The sequence below is a fragment of the Pan troglodytes genome, chromosome 10 (assembly GCF_028858775.2).
Source record: "Pan troglodytes isolate AG18354 chromosome 10, NHGRI_mPanTro3-v2.0_pri, whole genome shotgun sequence".
Lineage (NCBI taxonomy): Eukaryota > Metazoa > Chordata > Mammalia > Primates > Hominidae > Pan > Pan troglodytes.
Window position 1 is genome coordinate 31,817,266 of NC_072408.2, and position 24,463 is coordinate 31,841,728.

General features: G+C 40.1%; 1 protein-coding gene and 1 non-coding gene across 4 annotated transcripts in view; one reads left to right on the forward strand and one right to left on the reverse strand.

The window, feature by feature from the left end:
- Nucleotides 1-24,463, forward strand: part of KICS2 (KICSTOR subunit 2) — a 45,817-nt gene that overhangs the window by 15,319 nt on the left and 6,035 nt on the right. The window contains exons 1-3 of one of the 3 annotated variants that reach the window (XM_009424985.5): nt 231-747; nt 6,740-7,025; nt 22,044-22,855. In XM_009424985.5, coding sequence (XP_009423260.1) covers nt 513-747; nt 6,740-7,025; nt 22,044-22,855 — 1,333 coding nt within the window. In that variant the 5' untranslated portion in view covers nt 231-512. Of the gene's footprint in view, nt 1-230; nt 748-6,739; nt 7,026-22,043; nt 22,856-24,463 lie in introns of those variants that run through there. The other 2 variants (XM_063786399.1, XM_063786400.1) reach the window with 2 other exon arrangements.
- LOC112205081 (U6 spliceosomal RNA) lies at nt 17,779-17,885 on the reverse strand. The gene has a single exon (XR_002938945.1). It is a non-coding gene; the product is annotated as a U6 spliceosomal RNA (small nuclear RNA).

Below are 24,463 nucleotides of genomic sequence, written 5' to 3' on the forward strand. Positions count from 1 at the left end.
TTCCCTGAGTTGGTGTAGAAGGTGTCAGGGCTGACTAGGGTCCCTGCTGTGAGTGTGGGCACAACTCCAGGCACTTCCCCATCTCCCAGCCGGCCCAGCGAGGTGCCTGGAGAGCCCAGGCCAGACGTTCTGGCCAGGGCTGACGTCACGTTTGCATGACGTCACCAGCGCTGACGAACCACACAGGGAGGGGCCTGTCAGCTCACCTCAGAGCGCAGGCAACTTCTTAGAGCGGGGAACTGGCCGCCTCCTATTCTACCTTGACGGTCCGAATAGTCAGAGCTGCAGGAGCCGAAGCGCCGAAGGAGCTCAGCAACCGCTGCCTCCCTCTTTCCTTGGCCCTTATCCGCGTCTTCTCTAAGGCCCAGGAGCGGTCCCGGCAGCGGCGCGCTCACGAGTCCGCCGGTGGAGGCGGTCACGCGCACGCACGCTTGTGCGCAAGCCCGTTCCCTCAGAACCCGGAAGTGCGAGGCCGAGGAGAGCCACGTGGGTCGAGCTGGGGCGCAGCTCGCATGGGGGAGTCTATCCCGCTGGCCGCCCCGGTCCCGGTGGAACAGGCGGTGCTGGAGACGTTCTTCTCTCACCTGGGTATCTTCTCTTACGACAAGGCTAAGGACAATGTGGAGAAGGAACGAGAGGCCAACAAGAGCGCGGGGGGCAGCTGGCTGTCGCTGCTGGCGGCCTTGGCGCACCTGGCCGCGGCCGAGAAGGTCTATCACAGCCTCACCTACCTGGGGCAGAAACTAGGTACCTCCGCCCCGCCCCCCGAGCCCCTTGAGGAGGAAGGAAAGGGGGTATATTCCCCAGTCGGCAGTGGCTTGGGTTTCCCGTCTCTGTGTCACTTCTAGTCGCAGGCTCGACTCGGCATTCCCAGATCTCCTCCCACCGTTCCTTTCCTTCCCTGGGCTTCCACCAGCCCCGCCCACCGGCCTGCGCTGCTGATAGATTGGCGAACTGGGTAGATGCTCTTTGCAGGGCTGTGACCCAAACCGAAGGGTTTGCCCTTTTGCCTCGTGCATGGATTGATGCCATAAATGAGAAGTTAACCAAACTATGTCTTCATTGTTTTAATTAGTGACGCTGCAGCCAGAAGAGCAAAACTTTGCAAAACAACCTAGTTGTATTACTGAACACTGTTGTGTGGCCTCTTAAGGTTAAGGCCCGAGAGTCACATTTAGAGTCCTATCCCGTCTTCATAGTCCCCCAATACATATTTAATGACTGAAGTAATAAATGAATATTGGGCAGGAAAGGCAAGAAATATGCCTAACACTAGCAAGAGGAGACTTAAGGGGAAAATGGTAAACACTCTTAGCACTTCATGTACATCTTGCCTCTGAAATAAGATTCAAGAGCTGATTCAACTGATTTTTACTAGTAGAAGCAATAAGTATAAGTAGATGAGAAGGAAATAATAGATGTAAAAGGCATGGAATATGCATACAAAAGAATATTACTGCTTAATTATGACAAATAAATATATTTGAATCCTAGGGGTTTCAGAGTCAGTACTTTGACCTATTTTAGACTCTTCAATTTTCAGAAGCGTGAGGTCTGATGTGAATGAAGGACACATATATAAAATACAGAGAATAGAAATGTAAAATTGGTGTAGATTTCATTTTGATCCACCGCCCCCGTTCCCTAACCAGTCCCCTACTTTCCTTATATTGCCTGAAGGTGACCATGTACATCTTATTGAGCTTTCAGTAAACACTCAAGAGACAGGGCTTCCTGAGTTCGTAATTGCTGTAGCAAGTATGTTGATTTATACATACTTATTTAGTATGCTAATTTATTAGCAAAAACTGGTCAGATAGTTTCACCTTATTTTTTTCCTCCCGTTTTTACAATGGCATTTCTCACAAATTTGCAGTTGCTGCTATGGTGTTATTATTCCCCTTTCTATAGATTAGCAAATTATATATGCAGTTATGTTGGGTAGATGATAGAGTCGAAACCAAAATATCTGCCCTTGTACTCTCAGATTGAGTTTGCATTCATATAACTTATTAAAAACGTGTATGAAAATTATAATTTATGTATAATATGTACAGATATATGTTTTTTATATATGTGAAAATGGGGTGGATTCTAGCTGTAATACTGAAGGTAGGTAATATTTAGGCAGTTTTAGTTGTTTTTAGACTCCCCCACCTCAAAGAATGGTGACTGATTCAAGTGCCATGATTCTTTGCTTTTTTTTTTTATTAACTTATCCATGGAAATTTGATGAAAGCTGTGTACTTACTCTCCAGAAAAATATATATGTACATATAATTTTGCGTATAACCTGAGTGGGTTCAGTTGAATTTTCTAAAGTCTGTTTATTGACTCCATTTAAAAAAATCTGCTACTCTAGTTTTAAGTTGAATGAGCCAGGTTTTTACGTAAACAGAACTGGCTGCCCTGTGTGTAAGAATGTGTATATAAGATCTTCACTGTCTCTGACTTGGGTTCTGTAAAGTGGTCCTCAATGTGTAAATTGATTAGTTCTGCTTGAACCCCAGCTGGCATGGGTGAGCATGAGGGCTATGCCTTGAAACTGACCTACACAACATTTGGTGCTGTGAAACATGCCCAGGCACTGTTACGTTCCTAGGTGGGCTCCTCATTTCTGAGTAAATATTCTGAAAATGGTATATTTAATGCTTCATAACTTATTTACACGTACAGTAAACATAAGTTCCAGAATTTAAATTTTATCTTTGCACATTTTTTTTGGTACTGGAGTGTATATGATATCAGTGTGCTTACAATATGACTACACAATTATCCGGTTTACTGTCTATTTTCTTAAAAACTTGAGAAAACTTTTGTGTTGCCATTTAAAACATTCCCATGTTCTCCAACTACTTTGCTCATTAGAACATTTATATAGTTTTCTTTAGAAAGCAAAACAAAAAGTTTATGCGTGCGTTTAAAAAATTTAAAACAATTCTGAAAAGTTTTTTTAGCCTTACTGAGATATAATTGACAAATAAAACTATATATATTTAAGATGTACAACTTGATGTTTTGATGTATATGTAAATTGTGAAATAATCACCACAATCAAGCTACTTAGTATATCCATCACCTTACATAGTTATCTTCCTTCCTTCCTTCTTTCTTTCATGTGTATATTGTGAGAATACTTAAGATCTACTCTCTTAGCAAATTTCAAGTAAAAAGTGAGTCTTTTTTTACCTCTCTTATGGATGGTATTTATTTGAGGCCTTAGCAGTGAATCCTGATTAAAGAAGCAAGCAGGGCCTTTAGACAAAGGATAGACCTTGACAGGGAGCTTTCTTTTCCTGTCTTGACCCTGTTACTGAAAAACTTCGAGTAGGGCCCTTATCTTGGTTCCTTCTCTTTCCTTTAAGAGAGAATAATACCTGTTTGGGGAAGGATCAGTGATTAAAATATGCTGACTCAATGCCTGTGGAGAATTTTAGAAGGTCATACTTTTCTTCCCTTTGTTTCATTACTGGAGAGTTTCCTCAACCTTGGGTTGCTGAAATTTAGCATAGTAGAAAATGACTTAACTTGAGAACTGATGTTTAAAAAGTATTATTAGCAAGAAGTTGGAGAATAAAATGCCCAAGATGTTTTACACGTTCCTTTAATACACTTAAAATTTCATGACATGAGATAAACTTGAAATCTTGAGAAATTATGAGCATTTATAACTAGAGCCTTCTAAAAATCATTCAAAGTAATCGTATTTTTTAAATTAAAAATATTGAAAAGAGAAAGAAGTTGGATGTTTCTGATTCCTTGTTTTCCAGCATGAAGAAAGGTCAGTCCCCACTGGATATTCCAAACCAAGATAGTGAACAGATAGGATTGGGTTCCTGAGAGCTTTGAGAAAAGAGAACTGTTTGAAAGAAATGTGTTGATGGTCTATCTCTTCCTTAGAGTAGTTTCACTTTACTTGGTTTCACATGCTGGTGATTAGCGTTTATCGATAAGCTTTTAAAGGTATTCTTTGTATTTATGTAGTGTTTCCGTTCCCCCAGATAGGGGTAATCTGATGAAGTTAGGTATCCTTTTTTTTTTTTTCTCCCATAAGTCCTAGAGACAGATGATATCCCTTTTTCAATGCGAAGTTAAAATTTTCACCAAGGCCACCCCGTTTAATAGTACCAGATAGCTATTCTTTTTGTAGTACTTGAAGCTCCCAATTCACCACAGTTTCAGAAGCTCAATTATGTATTATTAGGAGTTTTAAAAAATGTATCAGTTATAAACAGAAGGGAAAGGAATTAGTATTATAGAATATATTCTTTGTTCCAGGCACATTACACACCAAATGTTATTTCATTTGTTTTTTTTAGCTCTATCACCAGTTTTATGTTAAAAATGACAGCTAAAGCTCAAAGTGGTTCAGTAGTTTGCACATCAACATAGCCTGTAATCGTGGGAGCTGGGGTTTGAAACCAAGTCTTTCAGACCTCCACAGCTTTTAGGTTTTATATGATACTCTTATTACCCTCCTAAGCCGAGAGGTTTTATCCTAGATGTGGGCACAGAGGTCTATTTATGTTGTACCCTTCACTCTACAAAATCAGCAGAGCTAAACTGAATATGGGCATGGGAGGAAGGCAAACCCTGTAGGGAACAGTTCCGTATGAGATATTGGTGTCACATCTGGTCCACCTGTACCCATATGGACTTTAATTGTATTAGTTGGAGAAATGATGTGCCAGCTACTCAATCTGTTTGGAACAAGCTTGTCCAACCTGTGGCCTGCGGGCCACATGCAGTCCAGGATGGCTTTGAATGCGGCCCAACACAAATTCATAAACTAACTTTCTTTCTTTCTCTTTCTTTCTTTCTTCCTTCCTTTCTTCTTTTCTTTTCTTTCCTTTGCTTTCCTTTCCTTTCTTTTCTTTTCTTTCCTTTCCTTTTCTTCCTTCCTTCTTTCTTTTCTTTTCTTTTCTTCTTTTCTTTTCTTTTGATGGAGTCTTGCTCTGTTGCCCAGGCTGGAGTGCAGTGGCACGATTTCGGCTCGCTGCAGCCTCTGCCTCCCTGGTTCAAGCGATTCTCCTACCTCAGCCTCCCGAGTAGCTGGGATTACAGGCACCCACCACCACGCCTGGCTAATTGTTTTGTATTTTTAGTACAGACGGGGTTTCACCATGTTGGCCAGGCTGGTGTCGAACTCCTGACCTCAGGTGATCCTCCCACCTCAGCCTCCCAAAGTGCTGGGATTACAGGCATGAGCCACCATGTCTGGCTAAACTTTCTTAAACAATATGAGATTTTTTTTGTGTTTTTTTTTTTTCCTCATCAGCTATGGTTAGTGTTAGCATATTTTATATGTGCCCCAAGACAATTATTCTTCTTCTAATGTGGCCCAGGGAAGCCAAAAGATTGAACACCCCTGGTTTAGACAGTATATTGGAAAAACACTTTTCAAAGTATCAGTAGTTTGTCTGGGGTGTCAGAAGTAAGTAGGGTAACCAACTGTTCAAAATTTGCCCAGGCCTGAGGGATTTCTAGGATGTGGGACTTTGTTTTAAAACCTTATAAAGATTTCCTGAGAAGCTAGACTTCTAGTGCTAAAACCTGGGAAGTCCTGGGTAAACTAGGACAAGTTGGTTACCTAGTAGTAAGGGAAGGAAGATTCATTTCTTGAAACATAAACCGAGCAATGAATTAAAATCAATATTGTAAAATGGTTCATTTATTAAGAGGATATTTTACAAATGCCTTGATACATTTTTATTCCTAATTACAGGTATATGTTTAGAATAGTAAATTCATTGAAGAGAAAATTTAAACTCTTGTCCATCTCTGAGTTTTTTTATATATTCCTAGAAATCACTGTTTTAAACCTGCCCTGTTTCTTTTTTTCTTTTCATTTTCCTAATATCTTGCTTCTGGCCCTTTGGTGGGTGCAGAATTGCTTAAGGGAACATCCATGAAGCTGGCTCTATAATTAGAAATATAATTGGTCATGTGTACATACAGAAGTGAGTAAATGATATCTGTGCTATTTGATCCTTTTTGGCTATATAAAGGTGTTTTTGGTTTTATTTTTTGCTGATTTCCTTTGGAATCCCCTGGTTACAGCAGCAGTTATTTATAATTGGTTCCTGGTCTTAATAATTCACAATGTGGTGCTTATGATTTATAACATACAGTGTCAATCTTGTCAAGAGTGCTAAGATTTTCTTTATTCTCCTGGGATCCCAGTAGTCTGTTTTCTTGCATAGAGGGAATATATGTGTATGTATTCAATTTTCTGGTATGATCTAAAAGATTAGATTCAAAGGAAAATACAACTCTAAAGCAGAAACAAAAAATCATGACACAGCAGGAATAAAAATAGTGTTTCATAATTTGTGTGCTCTTTTGCTTTGAATACATCTATGTGAAAGGTAGGCTTTTTAGTTCCAGTTGGTGTTATTTGCTAGGTTAATTATGCTCTGAAGTAAATCTGAATCCTCATTGAATCGGGGTGGGTGAGAATTGGTACAGGGGTAAGCAAATTGTACACAGGTCCATTGCTACAGTAATGAATTCTATCAGGTATTCATTTAGCTTATTCCTTAGGGAAATTATGAATCATAAAGTATTTATGATAATCATAAAGTATTTATATCTCAATCATAGGAGACAGAGAATATGGTAGATAAAAACTTACTGAGCTCAATGGGTTTGGATTCTTTGCTTTTGCATGTTGGTAGGTGTTTGGTACTTACGGTTTCTCCTTCTTACTTGTCATGTGCTTATGTTGTTTGCCTACTAGGGGGCCAGTCTTTCTTCAGCAGGAAGGATTCCATCCGCACCATCTATACTTCATTGCATAATGAGCTGAAGAAGGTGGTGACTGGCCGTGGTGCCCTGGGTGGGACTGCTCCTCACGTGGAAGAACTCCTTTCCCACCTGTCAGAGCAGCTCTGCTTCTTTGTTCAGGCTCGGATGGAGATAGCAGACTTCTATGAGAAGATGTACACCCTCAGCACACAGAAGTTCATCAATGCTGAAGAGCTCGTTGGCCTTTTGGATGCCATCATGAAAAAATACAGCTCCAGGTCAGTGTGGGGAGGAGGGAGGGAGAAAACGTGGCTGTCCTATCAATCCCACACAAGCTCAGAGTTTTTCTCCACACTCTTATGAAAATCTGTGATGAAATAACTGTGAAATAAATAACTGGATTACATTTTATACATATTCATTAATCAACAGGTATACATTAGGCACCTTCATTGGTCTTATTAACACCACACGGCTGCTAAGCAATAGCAAAAGACCGAGAATGAAGTAATCGTCAAACTTGTATTATAACCGATTTTGCTGCTTAGGAAAGAGTTCACACAACAAGAGAATTGTATATAAAATAATAGGAATTTCTTTTTTCTGGAAACCAAATTGTAACATAGTAAAATAATATGAAAATACGTATTATTGTATTTTCTGTTGCCCAGGCTGGAGTGCAGTAGCATGATCTCAGCTCACTGCAACCTCCACCTCCTGGGTTCAAGCAATTCTCCTGCCTCAGCCTCCTGAGTAGCTGGGATTATAGGTACACGCCACCACACCCAGCTAATTTTTGTATTTTTTTTTTTTTTAGTAGAGACGGGGTCTCACCATATTGGCCAGGCTGGTCTTGAACTCCTGACCTCAAGTGATCCACCCGTCTTCACCTCCCAAAGTGCTGGGATTACAGGCCTGAGCCAATGCACCTGGCTGAAAATAATGTGAATTTTTAACAAATTATTATTCAAATAAATATTGTCCCTTTTAAAGTAATCAGTGATTTATCTGCTTGTTCCTTTGAACAAGCCATTCTTTAACATGTGTTGGAAACTCCTTTGTAATTGCTCCATACAGTTTAGGTTTCATTTTAAGTATTCTTAGTGGAGAAGGGCATCCACTAAGTGCCTGTAATCTCCTGGGTTCAAGTGATTTTCCTGCCTCAGCCTCCTGCGTAGCTGAGATTACAGGCACATGCCACTATGCCTGGCTAATTTTTTTTGTATTTTTAGTAGAGATGGGGTTTCACCATGTTGGTCAGGCTGGTCTCGAACTCCTGACCTTGTGATCTGCCTGTCTTGGCCTCCCAAAGTGCTGGGATTACAGGTGTGAGCCACCATGCCCAGCCGAGTTGAGCTTTTAACGGCAGGTAGGATTTCGAAAGCAACTGTAGGAAAGAAGACGGCAGGTGTTTTGAGATGAGAGGATATTTCAGAATACAAAAAGGCTTCAGGGTTTTGGTACTTGCAATTCTTTCTCTCTTATAAGTTCTTACTGTAGTTATCTTCTCATCTTTAAGTCTTGCTTCAAACAGAGAAGGCTTCTGTCACTATCCTACCAAAACTATTCTGCTTTTAGTCACTATCTTATTCTCCTGATTTATTGCCATCTGAAGTTACTGTTGTTTGTTTAGGGTGTTTTTTCTTTCCTTTTCTCAAAAACTAGAATGTGAGCTCCATCACAGCTGCTGTGCCTTTAGCACCTGGAACAGAACCTAGCACATAGTAGATGCTGAATAGATGTTTGCTGAATAAATGAGTGAATAGTTGTGTTCCAGGTTGAAAATTTGTACTTAATTTGGTAAGCAGTGGGGAACCATGAAAAGTTTTGAACCAGGAGTATCATGTTCTCATCTTAGACTAATTACTGTGGCACTGTGTGTGCAATGGGATGGTGAAGGGAGAGGTTACAGGAGAAAAGGTTAGTTTAGCAGGCTATGATGGTAGCCTAATAGGCAGAAGGAGGGCCTCATGGTTGCAAGACAGTGGGAAAGGAGATGCTGACAAGAAGTCTATAAGTCTTGTCAACAGGATGGTGGGAATAATGAGAGGTTGCTGTCAAAGATGATACTTAGGTTTTGCCCCTCCAATGATAATATTGTTTACAGAATTGAAAAGAAAAGAGGGACTGAAGAGGAACTGGTTTAGAAGGAAGGTAGTAAGCTAAAATTGGGGCAAGTTGAGTGTGAGTTGCTAGCAGATTTTCGAGTAAAGATTTAGCAGGCATTTGGAAATGGGGGTCTAGAGTTGAGACGAAAGGCCAGAAATAAAACAACTTGGAAGTAGACTCATACAGTTTTATGGTTTAAAAACTAAAATGTCATTGTTCTTTAATAAAACAGCAATTGATTTTTCACCTTGTAGGAAAAGGGGGGGAGGGTGGAAATATTTATATATACCTATTCTGAAGGAAATTAGCATGTATTGAGCAACTACTGTGTGCCAGACACTATGCAAGACCCTCTTTTCAGTTACCTGGTTTGAAGTACAGGTATAAATAGTGCACCTTTTATAGAGTCCCAGAGAAGTGGAACACTTTGCTTAGAGTCATACAGCTTAGCTCTGTGACTTCAGAGCCCATATTCTTTTGTGTGTGCATCATTGCTTGTTATTAAAAATTGAGATGTTTTTTATCTAGTCCAAATAAATAATTTCTCTTTGCTGATCATTTTGTAAGTCAATAAATTAGTTCTTCAGAAGACCTAGGAAGCATTTACTACATTCTCTTGCTAGGAATACGAGTTGTGTGCTACCTACAACCACGTACATACATAGTCTTTCTGAGCATAAGATGGTTGGGTAAAAATTATTATGTTACTATTCTTTCTTTCTTTTTCTTTTCTTTTTTTTTTGAGTTTGTCTCGCTCTGTTGCCCAGGCGGGAGTGCAGTGACATGATCTCAGCAAACTGCAACCTCCACCTCCAGGGCTCAGCGACCTTCCCACCCCAGCCCACCAAGCAGCTGTGACCACAGGTGTGCACCACTATGCCTGGCTAATTTTTTGCATTTTTGGTAGAGACAGGGTTTCTCCATGTTGCCCAGGCTGGTCTCAAACTCCTGAGCTGAAGCAATCCACCCACCTCGGCCTCCCAAAGTGCTGGGATTACAGGAGTGAGCTACTGTGTCCAGCCTATTCTTTCTTTTTCCTCTAATTTTTTATTTTGAAATTTTTAATGCTATAAAAAATTGCAAGTATAGTATAATGAACATAGTTACCATATGATCAGCAATTCTACTCCTAGGTATATATCCAAGAAAAATGAAAACATATGTCCACACGTAAAACCATTGACATGAATGTTCATAGCAGCATTACTTATGATAGCCAAAGGGCAGAAGCAACCCAAATGCCCATTGACCAATGGATGAATGGATAAATAAATGTGGTATATCCATATGATGGAATATTATTCAGCAATAAAAAGGAATGAAGTGCTGGCACATGCAACAACATGGATGAACCTTGAGAACATTATGCTAAGTGAAAGAAGCTAGTCTTTCATAAAAGACCACATGGAAATTACATAATTTCCATTATGCGAAATACCCAGAACAGGCAAAGTCATAGACACAGCAAGTAGATTACAAATTCATAGTCACAGAAAATGGTTGCCAGGAGTTGGAGGGGAAGGAGGAGTGATTGCTAATGGGCACAGGGTTGCTTTTTTGGAGACCGTGAGACTTTTCTAAAATTGATCGTGGTGATGGTTGCGCAATTCTGCAAATATATTAAAACCATTGAATTGTACACTTTAAAAGGTTGGTACATGAAATAATTAACAGTAAAGCTGTTACTAAAAAAAAAATGACTGTACAATGAACATATAACTGTCCTTCACCTTTGTTCACAAATTGTTAACATTTTGCCACATTTGCCTTATCTCTCTCTGTATATGATTGTACTTCCCTGAGTTATTTGGAAGTAAAATGCAATCATCATGACACTTTCCTCCTACATACTCAGATTTTGTCTTCTAAGAACCATACATAATCATAACACAGTTTTGAATGAAAAAAACAGTTTTACATTCAGGAAATCTAACACTGATTTTCTGCCGTTGTATAATACATAGTCCATGTTCAGATTTCCCCAGTTGTCTCCAAAATGTTCTTTATAGTTGCTTGTTATTTTTTATTGTCAAAGCTCATAGATTTTTGTGACATATTCTAAATTTTCTTTTTTTTAAATTGTATATATAATATGTTCACATGGGTCAACATTTATAAAGTGTAACACAGTGGAAAGTCTTCTTCCTTCCTCTTAGCCACTTAGTTCCCGTCTTTAAGAGGCAACTAAAGTTAGCAGGTTTTTTTTTTCTTTAAGACGGAGTCTTGCCGTGTTGCCCAGGCTGGAGTGCAGTGGCGTGATCTTGGCTCACCGCAACTTCCGCCTCTGGGGTTCAAGTGATTCTCCTGCCTCAGCCTCCCAATTAGCTGAAATTACAGGCATGCGCCACCACGCCTGGCTAATTTTTTTTGTATCTTTAGTAGAAATGGGGTTTCACCATGTTGGTCAGGCTGGTCTTGAACTCCTGACCTCAAATGATCCCCCCACCTCAGCCTTCCAAAGTGCTAGGATTGGTGTGAGCCACTGCGCCCGGCCTAAAGTTAGCAAGTTCTTGCTGTCATTCCTGAGAAATAGGCTGTGCATATAAATATATGCTTACTTTTTTAAACATTTAAAAATTTTATATTTTTGGAAGTATTCTTTTATTTCTTCCTCCAATCTGATTAATATGTTTTCTTTTAATAACATAGTTTTTTGAAACCCCAAAACTGAAGTACAGTTAAGGATATGATTCCTAAGGGGAAGAGATCTCATGTAGTAATTCCCAAACACTAATGTCAAAGTGGTTTGCTGAACTCTTCGGGAAGCTTAAGAAAAATACCCATCCCTGAGCCCTTCCTCCTCTTCCCTAAGAGGGTAAAATTTAGTGTGCCCAGAAACCTCTGTTTTCAAAATTCCCTGTGATAATGATACGTGGTCTGCACTCAAAAAAATTGGGTAACTAAGAGAAAGATGTCAGCTCCAGGATAGAATAGGTACTGAACCTTACTGATGTGTGTGTGCATACACGTGTGTGTGTGTGTGTCTCCTGGGACTGATTAGTATTAATTGTTTTCATTTTATTAGATTTGTGCCCTATCATCTTTATTTATTTCGAGATGAGGTCTTGTTCTGTCACCCAGGCTAGAGTTCAGTGGCGCTCTCTCGGCTCACTGCAGCCTCAACTGCCTGGGCTGAAGTGATCCTTCCACCTCAGTCTGCCAAGTGGCTAGGACTACGGGAGCATGCCACCATCCCTGGATAATTATTTTATTTTTTTGCAGAGACAGGGTCTCACTATATTGCCCAGGCTTGTCTTGAACTCCTGCGTCCAAGCCATCCTCCTGCCTTGGCCTTCCAAAGTACTGGGATTACAGGTGCCCAAAGTGCTGGGATTACAGGTGTAAGCCACACACCCAGGCCCTATCATCTTTAAACCTTCTTTGAAACACCCCACTTCCCAGAGCCTTAGGAGTTTCTCCCTTTCCCTGCGGATTTAATTTTCAAAGTTCTTAGGGCAGTTCTTAGTTGAAACCCTCATCCTCTGAGTGGATATTGATGGAGTTGGATGGAACTGGATTACAGTATGGACAAGAGATGTCTTTTTTCATCTACAATTTCCATCTTCCACCCATGCTGCCTTTCTCTAATTAATAGGGAATGACTGATCACAGACACATCCTAGCCTGAAAATGATCTAAATTAGAGGCTTTGGGTTAATTTGAACAACATAAATTCTTTAAGGAATTCTGAAAAGTTGAACTTCTGTATAATGATTTTCTTTGGGAAGTGGGATTCCTTTATGTATCAACTAACATGATTTTGCCCTTTGCTAGGTTAATGTGCTTTTTTCTGTAGACTTTTTGATCTGGCATCTGTGCTACACCAAACATTTCTCCTTTATGGTTTCAGTGTTCTAGAGAAATAATTCATATTTTGGTATTCTGTTGTATTGAAAAAGTTAATCCTCTTCCCAAAGGATCCATTTATCTTTCAGGGAATGTCCCAGTGTAGCTGATCCATGTCAGAACTCTTATAACAAATTTTGTGACTAGTACTATGTTTCAAATGCTGAAATACCTTTGTATTAAAAAATTAATGAGTGTGATGAATAGCATAGAATCTAAACCTCTGGCCTTGATTTCACATGTAGGTCCTATGTGAGTTATTGCAATGTCTAGTCTGCTTTCACAGATGAATGGAAAGTATATTTTGGTTTTCTTCTTCTGGAAGCCAGTTGTGTTCACAGTAGAATGGTGTTAAAAAAGGCTTCCTTTTTGGTAAATTTATAACTTTTTTTATTTTTGAGATGGAGTTTTTGCTTTTGTTGCTCAGGCTGGAGTGCAGTGGCGCAATCTCGGCTCACTGCAACCTCCGCCTCCTGGGTTCAAGCGATTCTCCTGCCTCAGCCTCCAAAGTAGCTGGAATTACAGGTGCCTGCCACCACGCCCAGCTAATTTTTGTAGTTTTAGTAGAGATCAGGTTTTACCATGTTGGCCAGGCTGGTCTTGAACCCCTGACCTCAGGTGATCAACCCCGCTTAGCATCCCAAAGTGCTGGGATTATAGGTGTGAGCCACTGCGCCTGGCCAGTTTATAACATTATTAAGCATATATAAGTTCTTGTTTAGGAATCACAGTCATTTGTGATTCTGCATTTTAAATTGAATTATTAACAAATTGAACTATATTAATAATATAGTTATTATATAAGTTTAATTGTGTGCCATTTAGCGGAAGAAACATGAACTTAGCTTGTATAGGGTCACAGTATCTGCTATTCCTTGAGTACTTTTGAGGAGCAATAGAACTTGGGTTTTTGTTTTTGTTTTCCAAAGAAGCACCAGTGGAACATTTTCTGATTCTGCAGAATTTTTTACACACTTATTTATTGTTTTGTGGGTATAAAAGAAAATTCTGGCTGATTTTTCTGTTTCATGGTTAAAACAAATTTGCAAGATAGATTGTAAATGCACATTAATATTTACTCTCCTAAATCAAAACTATAATATTAAGAAATAATACTTTTAAAGAAAGAAGAAAGCCATCACTTAGGCATTCTAGACCATTAAAAAATCTCTACGGTATGGCAATAATAAACCATTCCATGATTTTAATTGTTAAATAATAATTTTATAGCTAGAATTTAAATAACATTAAAAAATTGATGTACATATATTTGTTTGCATTTTAGGAAGCACACTTTCTTGATCTGACTGCTTTAATTCACAAATTTCTCACGAAAGGCAGAACAATTTATTTAGCCCTTATGCCCACTTTTCGTCAAAAAAAGATTTTTGATGATAAGGCTGTTAATAAGACATTTTGTTAGTTGCATGTGTATAGTTAACAAGGTTAATTATTGCTCAATGAAAATTTCACAAGCAAAACTAGTAGTAGTGCAATTTCTGTGGAATGCACTCTCTCCTAGTCATTTGACATGCTTAGATTTTAATAGTGAAGACTTAAGCAAGGTCTTCCATGATAGTGCCCCAGCCTATCTTTTCAAATTCATCTGCTACCTCCCATCAAATGCTTTACATTGCAGCTAAATTCTTAGTACAAAGAAAGAAACTTAAAAGGGCCAGGCGCAGTGTCTAATGTGTGTAATCCCAGCACTTTGGGAGGCCAAGGCGGGCGGATCACTTGAGGTCAGGAGTTTGAGACCAGCCTGGCCAACATGGTGAAACTCCATCTCTACTAAAAATACAAAAATCGACAGCTGTGGTGGTGTGTGCCCGTAATCCCAGGTACTTGGGAGGCTGAGGAAGGAGTATCACCTGAACCCGGGAGGTGGAGGCTGCATTGAGCTGAGATCGCACCACTGCACTCCAGCTTAGGCAACAGAGTGAGAGAGAGAGAATCAAAGAGAAATCATTGAGGATTTTAAGCAGAAGTCCAATCATTGAGGATTTTAAGCAGAAGTCCAAAAACAGCCCCATAGTCTAATACTCAATATGTTCCTCATAAGGATTTGCCATTTCCTACCTCTCTGCTTAGGCTCCTGTTGTTTTTATGCTCAGAATGTCCTTTTGTTGTTCTATCATGTATCAGTTTGCTATTGCCACAATAAGTCTGCATAACAGACTTCCAAATTTACACTTGTGTGTTTGCAGGCCTACTAGGATTGGCTGACCTGAGCAGGGTTCAGGCGGGTAGCTCTGCTTAACACTGTCTCACTGGGGTTGACTTTTTACTGTGAGCTTTGGGCTTAGGTCTGCTCCACATGTGTTCATTCTGAGCCCAAGGTTGGAGGGGAAGTAGCTACCCAGTAGCAATGTCCAAAGTGCAAAAGTATGACCTAGCTAAGCTCATTTTAAGCCTTTGTTTGCAGCCAATCTGTTAGCATCTCTTTGGCCGAAGCAAGTTACTTGGCCCAGTCCATATTCCATGGGTAGGAAAGGAGCTGCAAAGTTACAAAACAAAGGGTGAGGAATCATGAAAGGGAGAAGACTGGGGCTGGAAAATCAAGCCCCCATCTTCATATAGTAAAATCCTGCCTACTCTTTCCCCCTGCTTTTTTATTTTGTTAAAAAAAAATACATAATATCAAATTTGCCGTCTCTTTTTTTTTTTTTTTTTGAGACGAGTTGGCTCTATCACCTTGGCTAGAATGCAGTGGCCTGATCCCAGCTCACTGCAACCTCCACCTCCTGGGCTCAAGCAATTCTCCTGCCTCAGCCTCCCGAGTAGCTGGGACTACAGGTGCATATCACCACACCTAGCTAATTTTTGTATTTTTGTAGAGATGGGGTTTTGCCGTGTTGCCCAGGCTGGTCTTGAACGCGTGAGCTCAAGGGACCCACCCATCTCAGCCTCCCAAAGTGCTGGGATTACAGGCATAGCCACCGCCCCCAGCAAATTTACCATTTTAACTTTTTTTATGTATCCAGTTCAGTAGTGTTAAGTATATTCACAGTCTTTTGTAGTAGATCTTTAGAATATTTTCATCTCGCCTCACTGAAACCCTGTACTCATTGAGCAACATTTTCCCCCCTCCCAGCCCTGGGCAACCACTGTTCTGTTTTCTGTTTCCATGAGTTTGACTACTCTGGATACCACATATAAGTAGAATCATACAGTATTTGTCTTTTTGTGACTGGCTTATTTCAGTTACCATAATGTCCTTGAGATTCACCCATGTTGTAGCATGTGACAGGATTTCCTTCTTTTTAAGGCTGAACAATATTCCATTTGTATGTATGTACCACATTTTCTTTATCCATTCATTTGTCAATGGGCATTGGAGTTGTTTCCACCTCTCAGCTATTTTAAGCATCATGGCTCAATTCAAATGCCATCTCCTCTATGGCTTCCACAATCTTTTGACCAAAAGGAATTGTTCCTTCCTCTGAAATGTTATTTTATTCATAATAAATGTATTAGTTTCTACTTTGTATTCATTATAAATACCTCCTTCTGCCATGGAAGGTCCAGTGGGGCAAATCTCTGGGCAATTTTTTATATCTTCAATGTATTGGTGTTTAAGAATTAGTAAACAAGTTGTTTTAAATGAAAAGATGTTACAGATTTTGTTTTGTCATGGTAAAATATACATAACATAAAATTTATCATTTTGGGTGCAGCAAACCACTGTGGTACACATATGCCTATGTACCAAAGCTGCACGTTCTGCACATGTGAAAAAAAAAAATTTATCATTTTGGCCCGGCATGGTGGCTCACACCTGTAATTCCAGAACTTTGGGAGGCTAAAGCAAGAGGATTGCTTGAGGCTAGGAGTTCAAGACCACCCTGGGAAACATAGCAAGACCCTGTCTCTACAAAAAAATTTAAAAATTAGCTGGGTGTTGTGGTGTGTGCCCGTAGTCCCAGCTGCTAAGTGGGCTGAGGTGGAAGGATCCCTTGAACCTGGAAGGTTCAGGCTGCATTGAGCTGTTCAGAGACCCTGCCTATAAATAGATAAATAAATAAACAAATAAGGACATATACCTTTTGGAAAGAACTCCGTGGTGCAAATTTGCAAAGGAGAAAGGCAGTGTTTCTAAAGTGGAGTTTTGTGTTGCATTAGAATATTACACAAATCTATTCATTTTATATTTTCCTCTATTCTATGGAGCGAACCTGCCTGCCTTCCTTCCTTCCTTCCCTTTTTCCTTCCTTCCTTCCCTTTTTCTTTCCTTCCCTTTTCCCTCCCTCCCTCCCTTCCTTCCTTCCCTTTTTCCTTCCTTCTTCCTTCCTTCCTTCCCTTTTCCCTCCCTCCCTCCCTTCATTCCTTCCCTCCCTTTTTCCTTCCTTCCTTCCTTCCTTCCCTTTTTCCCTCCTTTCCTTAGAGCAGATGTTCTCTGCAAATAGTTGTTAATTTATTCTGTATTAAGACTATTCAGACTCTTTCAAGCTTGCTGCTGTAGCTTAGGTGGATATTTTTGGATTACAACCATTTAACAGAGCCTCCTATGATACGAGTTGTGAATAGCTATGAGGCACATGGCAGAGTGGAAATAGGGAAATGATACATCATAATGCTAAGCTCTAAGTCTTGGCAGACTAACATTAACATGAATTTTTAGCTCTTCTTGAGGTTGAAAAATAGCTTCAACATTCACATTTATCTTTAATAAGTGTTGAGCACTTAAGCACTTTCAGTGTATGTTATGGAAGAGCTTGTTCGGAGTTCTTTCTGAAGGTTTGGACAGGGAATTTATGTCCTCTTAAGGAGAGCATTGGATTTGAATGATGATTTTCAGCTGAAAGCAGTAGAAAGATAACAATAGTGTTATTTGTACTAGAATTTTCTCTAATTTCATGTCATTAATCCTGTGATTAACAGTCTTACTATGTTGCTAGTTCCTGGGCAAATTTTCCTAATAGCCATAATTATAGAAGATTGTGATATTTAATGCTTATAAGTGTCAAGGGGCCTAAAAGCCAAGGTGGTAGGAGGCTTTCTTACAATTCAAAAATTTTGAGACTTATTCTATAACAGGGTTTTGCATGTGTGCATTTAAAACATTTTTAAAAATATACAGTATTTAAGTAGATTTTTTTAAAAAGTGTTATCCTTGTATAGGGGACATGCTAATCTTCTCTGTATCATTCCAATTTAAGTATATATGCTGCTGAAGTGAGCCTTTTTTTTTTTTTAACACAGGGTCTCACTCTGCTGTCCATGCTGGAGCGCAGTGGTGTGATCATGGCTCACTGCAGCCTCAACCTCCCAGGGTCAAGCAATCCTCCCACGTATGTAGGCCTACAGGCGCACTCCACGAGGCCTGGCTAATTTTTTTATACTTTAAGTTTTTGTAGAGACAGGGGTCTCACTGTGTTGCCCAGGCCGGTTTCGAACTCCTGGGCTCCTAATGATCCTCCTGCTTTGGCCTCCCAAAGTGCTAAGATTACAGGTACGAGCAACTGCTCCCAGCCTGAACTTTCTTAGTGTTCATTCTAAAATATATAATGTTTGAAAAGTCCAAATTAATTAAACATGTAAGCTGGAAGATTTGAGATCTGGTTTATCTTTCTGATTTTTTGTGTATTTATATTTTTTTTACTTTAATTTTTTTGAGTTCTGGGGTACATGTGCAGAATGTGCAGGTTTGTTACATAGGTAAACATGTGCCGTGGTGGTTTGCTGCACCTGTTAACCCATCACCGAGGTATTAAGCCCAGCATGCATTAACTCTTTTCCCTAATGCTCTCCCTGGCACCTCCAACAGGCCCCAACAGGCCCTAGTGTGTGTTGTTCCCGTCCCTGTGTCCACGTGTTCTCATTGTTCAGCTCCTGCTTATAAGTGAGAACATGCAGTGTTTAGTTTTCTGTTCTACGTTAGTTTGCTGAGGATAATGGCTTACAGCTTCATCCATGTCCCTGCAAAGTGAGAACATGCAGTGTTTAGTTTTCTGTTCCTACGTTAGTTTGCTGAGGATAATGGCTTACAGCTTCATCCTTGTCCCTGCAAAGTGAGAACATGCAGTGTTTAGTTTTCTGTTCCTACTAATGTTAGTTTGCTGAGGATAATGGCTTACAGCTTCATCCATGTCCCTGCAAAGGACATGATCTTGTTCCTTTTTATGGCTGCATAGTATTCCATGGATTGTGTATATTATTAGACTTAATCTCACCAATGTTTTAGCTTCCTCAGCTGGAAGGATGTTGATGTAAAATGCAGATAATAGATGAAAAGCAATGTGTGTTTTTCACATGAATAACGACATTTCACATGATAATCGGTTTCTCTCTTATAATGTCCAACCTAGTGTGGACTCTCTTAACCATAATCCTTTTAATTAGTACTTAAATAGATTTTTTTTAAAAATTCTAGATACACTTGTGATTTTTTTTTTCTAATTGTTTAGTTGATAACCACCATTTTCTTTTTCACCAGCAGCCAAAACAGGGCTGTGTGAGAAGCGTCCGTCTTATTAACAATGAAGTGATCAAATGCACTCAGGCCTGTAGATCATCTACCATAGTGCCTGGAACATATAATATGCTCCATAAATACAAGTACTTCCCCTGCCTTTACAGTGGGATCACTTGCTGAGGTGATTTCCGCAGCCTCTGCAGGTGCTGTGGATCTTTAGGAAGAGTGTAAGCGCTTGATGTAGGCTTCTGGAGAAGGAGCACGTATCAGGCCTGGCAGCCACTAGGCGCTTCTCAGAAGAGAAACTGAGCAAGAAAGCTCTGTGTGGTCTGTACAGAAAGGACTCTCCCTGCCATTCTAGTCTACTGTTACAGAACTTCGTTCAGCCCATAACCAGCAGGCAGAATCAATGAGGCAGAGACTTGGATTCATATCTTTACATAGTTGGTCACCACATTGACTAAATTTCTGCTTGAGTCATAAAGTTCTAGAGACGAAGGAGCGAATAGAGGAGGCAGCTATTACTTCCGCTTGGGGAGGAGCTTAAAACTAGGGTGGCTGTATGTCTGTTTTCCTGAGAAATTGTATGGTCAAACTACTAAAGTGGGAGAGAGGTATTAAGAAATGAGAGGATATAACTGGGGAAAGTGACCTCATCTGGAAGTGGACAGAGAAAGCTTTTCTAGGGAAATGACTGACGAGGAGACCTGAAGAATCAGGAAGAAGTACAGTATTGGTGAAAATGGGTCATGTGCTCACTTGTCTCGGGTCCCTGAACTTGCCCTTTTTTCCCTGTGCCTAGAAGAGAGGATGTCCCACATCATGTTCTTTTCCCTTTAAACATTACTATTACATGTGAAGTAGAACAGTGTTTTACAAACAGCAGGTACTAATCTATGGGATATAAAGTTAACTTAGTGAGTTAGTAATCTGATTTAATATATATAGTAGAAAATAAATATATATTTAATATAAGAAAATATCAAGTAGAAAATAAATATATATTTAATATATATTAGAAAATATCTATATATATTAGAAACTATCAATAGCGGAAGTAATAGCTGCCTCCTCTATTCACTCGTTTGTCTCTAGAACATTATGACTCAAGCAGAAATTTAGCAGAGTACATTGTACATAGTAAGAAAGTATTGAAATAAAATATTTATGTGTGCAGGTACTTGGTCACAATATAAAGTGTATTTTTTACAGTAGATCATAGTCAAAAACTTTTTATTTTTTGGAGACAGGGTCTCACTCTGTGAAGCACAGTAGCGCGATCACAGCCCACTAGCCTCAGCCTTGCTGGGCTCAGGTGATCTTCCCACCTCAGCCTTCTAATTTGAGTAGCTGGGGTCACAGGTGCACACCACCACACTTGACTAATTTTTGAACGTTTTGTAGAGATGGAGTTTTTCCATGTTGCCCAGGCTGTCTCATGAACTCCTGGGCTCAAGCAGTCCACCTGCCTCTGCCTCCCAAAGTGCTGGGTTTACAGGAATAAGCCACTGTGCCCAGCGTCAAAAACTTTTATACATTTTGTCTAGAACAAGTGGAAGTAAAATTGCACTACTATCTTGTACTCCTTGTAGTATAATTGCATTTTCAGTTATTTACTGAGTATCTGGAGAAAGTGAGAAGAATAGGAATGTGGCTCAAACTGGGAAGGGACTACATTATTCAGTGCCTTCTAGTCCTTTTTACGGATTTGGGGTTTTATCCTAAGATAAATGGAAAGTGATTGAAGTGTTAGCTATTTCTTATTGGGTCACCATTTGTTTGTTTGTTTGCTTGTTTGAGACAGTCTTGTTCTGTCACCCAGGCTGGAGTTTAGTGGCACGATCTCAGCTCGCTGCAACCTCGCCCCCCCACCCCAGGTTCAAGCAATTCTCGTGCCTCAGCCTCCAGAGTAGCTGGGATTACAGGCACATGCCACCATGCCCGGCTAATTTTTGTATTTTTAGTAAGGTTGGGATTTCACCATGTTGGCCAGGCTGGCCACCATTTTGTTTTTAACTATAATTAATATGAAGGGAATTTGGGAACCAGGATTGAATAAGGGCTGTCTGATAAATGCTCTATTTCTTTAATAAACATTTATTTTATCTACTGTGTTTTCCATATAAGCTTATAGTATGTACTGTCAACTGCAAGATAGGCTTAATACCTCATAGCATTACTGTGAACATTAAATGAGTTTATATATGTCATCTACACATTCAACAGATGTTTTAGTGACTTTTTTTGTTTTACCTCTGCCTCTTTAGGACCACACTCTGAAAAGAGCATGCCTTGTTTCAATGATTGTTTTAGTCATACAATTCCCAGAATAAATAAAATACACTCAGAAAGAATTATACCTAATTTAGGCCAGGCATGGTGGCCCACACCTGTAATCCCAGCGCTTTGGGAGGCCAAGGTGGGAAGATCACTTAGAGTTTGAAACCAGCCTGGGCAACACAGGGAGACCTTGTCTCTACAGAAAATGGAGTGTGTGCCTATGTTCTCAGCTGCTTGGGATGCTAAGGCAAGAGGCTCACTTGAGCCCAGGAACTGAGCTGCAGTGAGCCATGATTGCACAATTGCACTCCAGCCTGGGTGACAGAGCAAGAACCAGTCTAAAATAAATAAATAAATAAAAACAAAAATGAATTGTAGCTAATTTGGTATTTCTGTTGTTGAAAGGAAAAGTAGCCACTACTCTCAGGCTATTTCCACAGGAGAATATGATGTTGACATAATTTTGAAATGGTGAAATTATATCAGAATTTTAAAATAAATCAACATGTAGTTCCTCCATCTTTTCTTCCCCTGTCTTGAAGCATAATATTATGTTTGGCCATATTGTTGCTTTGTGGTTAGAAAAATGTCAGTGTGGCAAGTGAAGTAACATTTCCACTTATCTCTATTTCCCTCTCCCCTTTAGATTTCACCACCCAATCCTCAGTCCTTTGGAAAGCAGTTTCCAGCTGGAAGTTGACGTCCTGTGTCATCTCCTGAAAGCCCAGGCCCAGGTCTCAGAGTGGAAGTTCCTCCCATCTCTGGTTAATTTACACAGTGCGCACACCAAACTGCAGACGTGGGGCCAGATCTTTGAGAAACAGCGGGAGACCAAGAAACATCTGTTTGGAGGGCAGTCTCAGAAGGCCGTGCAGCCTCCACACCTTTTCCTTTGGCTGATGAAACTCAAAAACATGCTTCTTGCCAAGTTTAGCTTTTACTTTCATGAGGCTCTGAGCCGACAAACGACTGCTTCAGAAATGAAAACGTTGACAGCAAAAGCTAACCCAGACTTTTTTGGAAAGATTTCCAGCTTCATCAGAAAATATGATGCTGCCAATGTGTCCTTAATTTTTGACAACAGAGGTTCTGAGAGTTTTCAGGGTCATGGTTATCACCACCCCCATTCCTACAGAGAGGCCCCCAAGGGTGTGGACCAGTATCCAGCTGTAGTGTCTCTGCCCAGCGACAGGCCAGTCATGCACTGGCCCAATGTCATCATGATCATGACGGACCGCACATCTGATCTGAACAGCTTGGAGAAAGTGGTCCACTTCTATGATGACAAAGTTCAGAGTACCTACTTCCTAACCCGCCCGGAACCTCACTTTACCATTGTCGTCATTTTTGAGTCAAAGAAATCTGAGAGAGACTCCCACTTTATTTCCTTCCTCAATGAGCTCTCACTTGCCCTTAAGAACCCCAAAGTGTTTGCAAGTCTGAAACCTGGATGCAAAGGTTAGCAGGTGATTTGCGTGGAGGGGTTTCAAGACTAGAAACTGTTCTTAATTGCCCTAATGATCTACGGTGGTCTGTGAATAGAGTTTACATCCATTCATGCCTCTTTCAGAACTAAATTAAAGACAAATCCTCCCTGTGTTGCACACTTTATAAGCAATTAAGGCCAATTGAATTAAGTTTCCAAAGAGTAATCTAGGAAGTGGTCATGGGCTACCATGTGTCTCCATGGTACAGCAAAGTAGTTTCAGTATTTTCCCCTATTTTGCTATATTTCTTGTAGATTGAATATTTATTGGGCTTTTTTTTTTCCCATATGTTTTTCTGTTGTTCTAAACATTGTGTTCTACTGCAATTCCAAACACCCTCTCTGTTTCCCTCCTTCTTGGAAGAGTAATAGGGATGAGATATTAAATGGCCTTTTTAGAATTAAGAACTGTATGTTTTCTGTCTCATAAATTAGCAAATGAATATGGAGTTAGTAGTTTTATGATTCTGATCTACAAATTAACATTTTTGATGCCAAAATTAGGGTCTTGGTAAGAAATTTCTATCAGTTATTGAAACTGAAAGTGAGTCAGATTGGTAGCATGACGTAAGCTTTTAACAGTTCAGAAGATCCTCATGGCAGCTTTAATAGCCATGGGTTCTTTTGGGGTAATGTACACACCTAACTGCATTTGTTTTGACTTCTTTAATGTTTGAATGTTTCACTCTGTTGTAAAGTCAGCATAAGCCATCATGTGGGCTTTCTTCATTCTTCAGCATATTATCCGCTTCGCTTTCTGTTTATCACTTTTCTGCTGAAATGTACATGTTTGGCTCTACTCCTTGGTTATTTTTAGGCTTAAAAGCATGCAGTCGGTTTTTCAGCCACTTTTAGATACTCATGCAACATAGCCTACTTTTATAAAATCAAAATGAAGGTCTTCATACGCTGTACTTGCTAAAAATCAACTGTGCGCTTGAAAGACCTCTTCATAGTTGAGTAATCACCTCAGTACTTAAGCACTTCTGAACTTGGGTTTCATGCCTGCCCCCCACAAATTATGTTTAGAAGCAGCACTGCATCTTAGCACATGCTGCCTTATTTCTTTCCTTCGGCAGGTGTTCATGGGAAGTAGGTGGATCAGTGAAGGCATAATGGGCTGTGGAGACCTTCACTTCTAGATTATTGATTCAAAATAAAAAGAAGCCACAAAGAGTAATTGAGTTGTTACTGGTTTGATGGTTCCTTTGAAGCTTGTGTGAAATGTAATGGTCACATTCGTCTTTTTTCCCATGATTGTGTGGAGCCACTGTTTTACTGGGTGTCCACAGCAGGTATGCCAGCAACATCAGCAGAGACCAGAGAGCCCCTCAGAGTCCATGTAGGAAGCCTGCCCACCTAGGGTGGACTGCCTGGCAGAAGAAAGAAGAACCGGCCAGGCACGGTGGCACACGCCTGTAATCCCAGTACTTTGGGAGGCTGAGACGCGTGGATCACTTGAGTTCAGGAGTTCGAGATCAGCGTGGCCAACATGGTGAAACCCCATCTCTACTAAAAATACAAAAGTTGGCCGGTTGTAGTGGCGGGTGACTGTAATCCCAGTTACTCTGGAGGCTGAG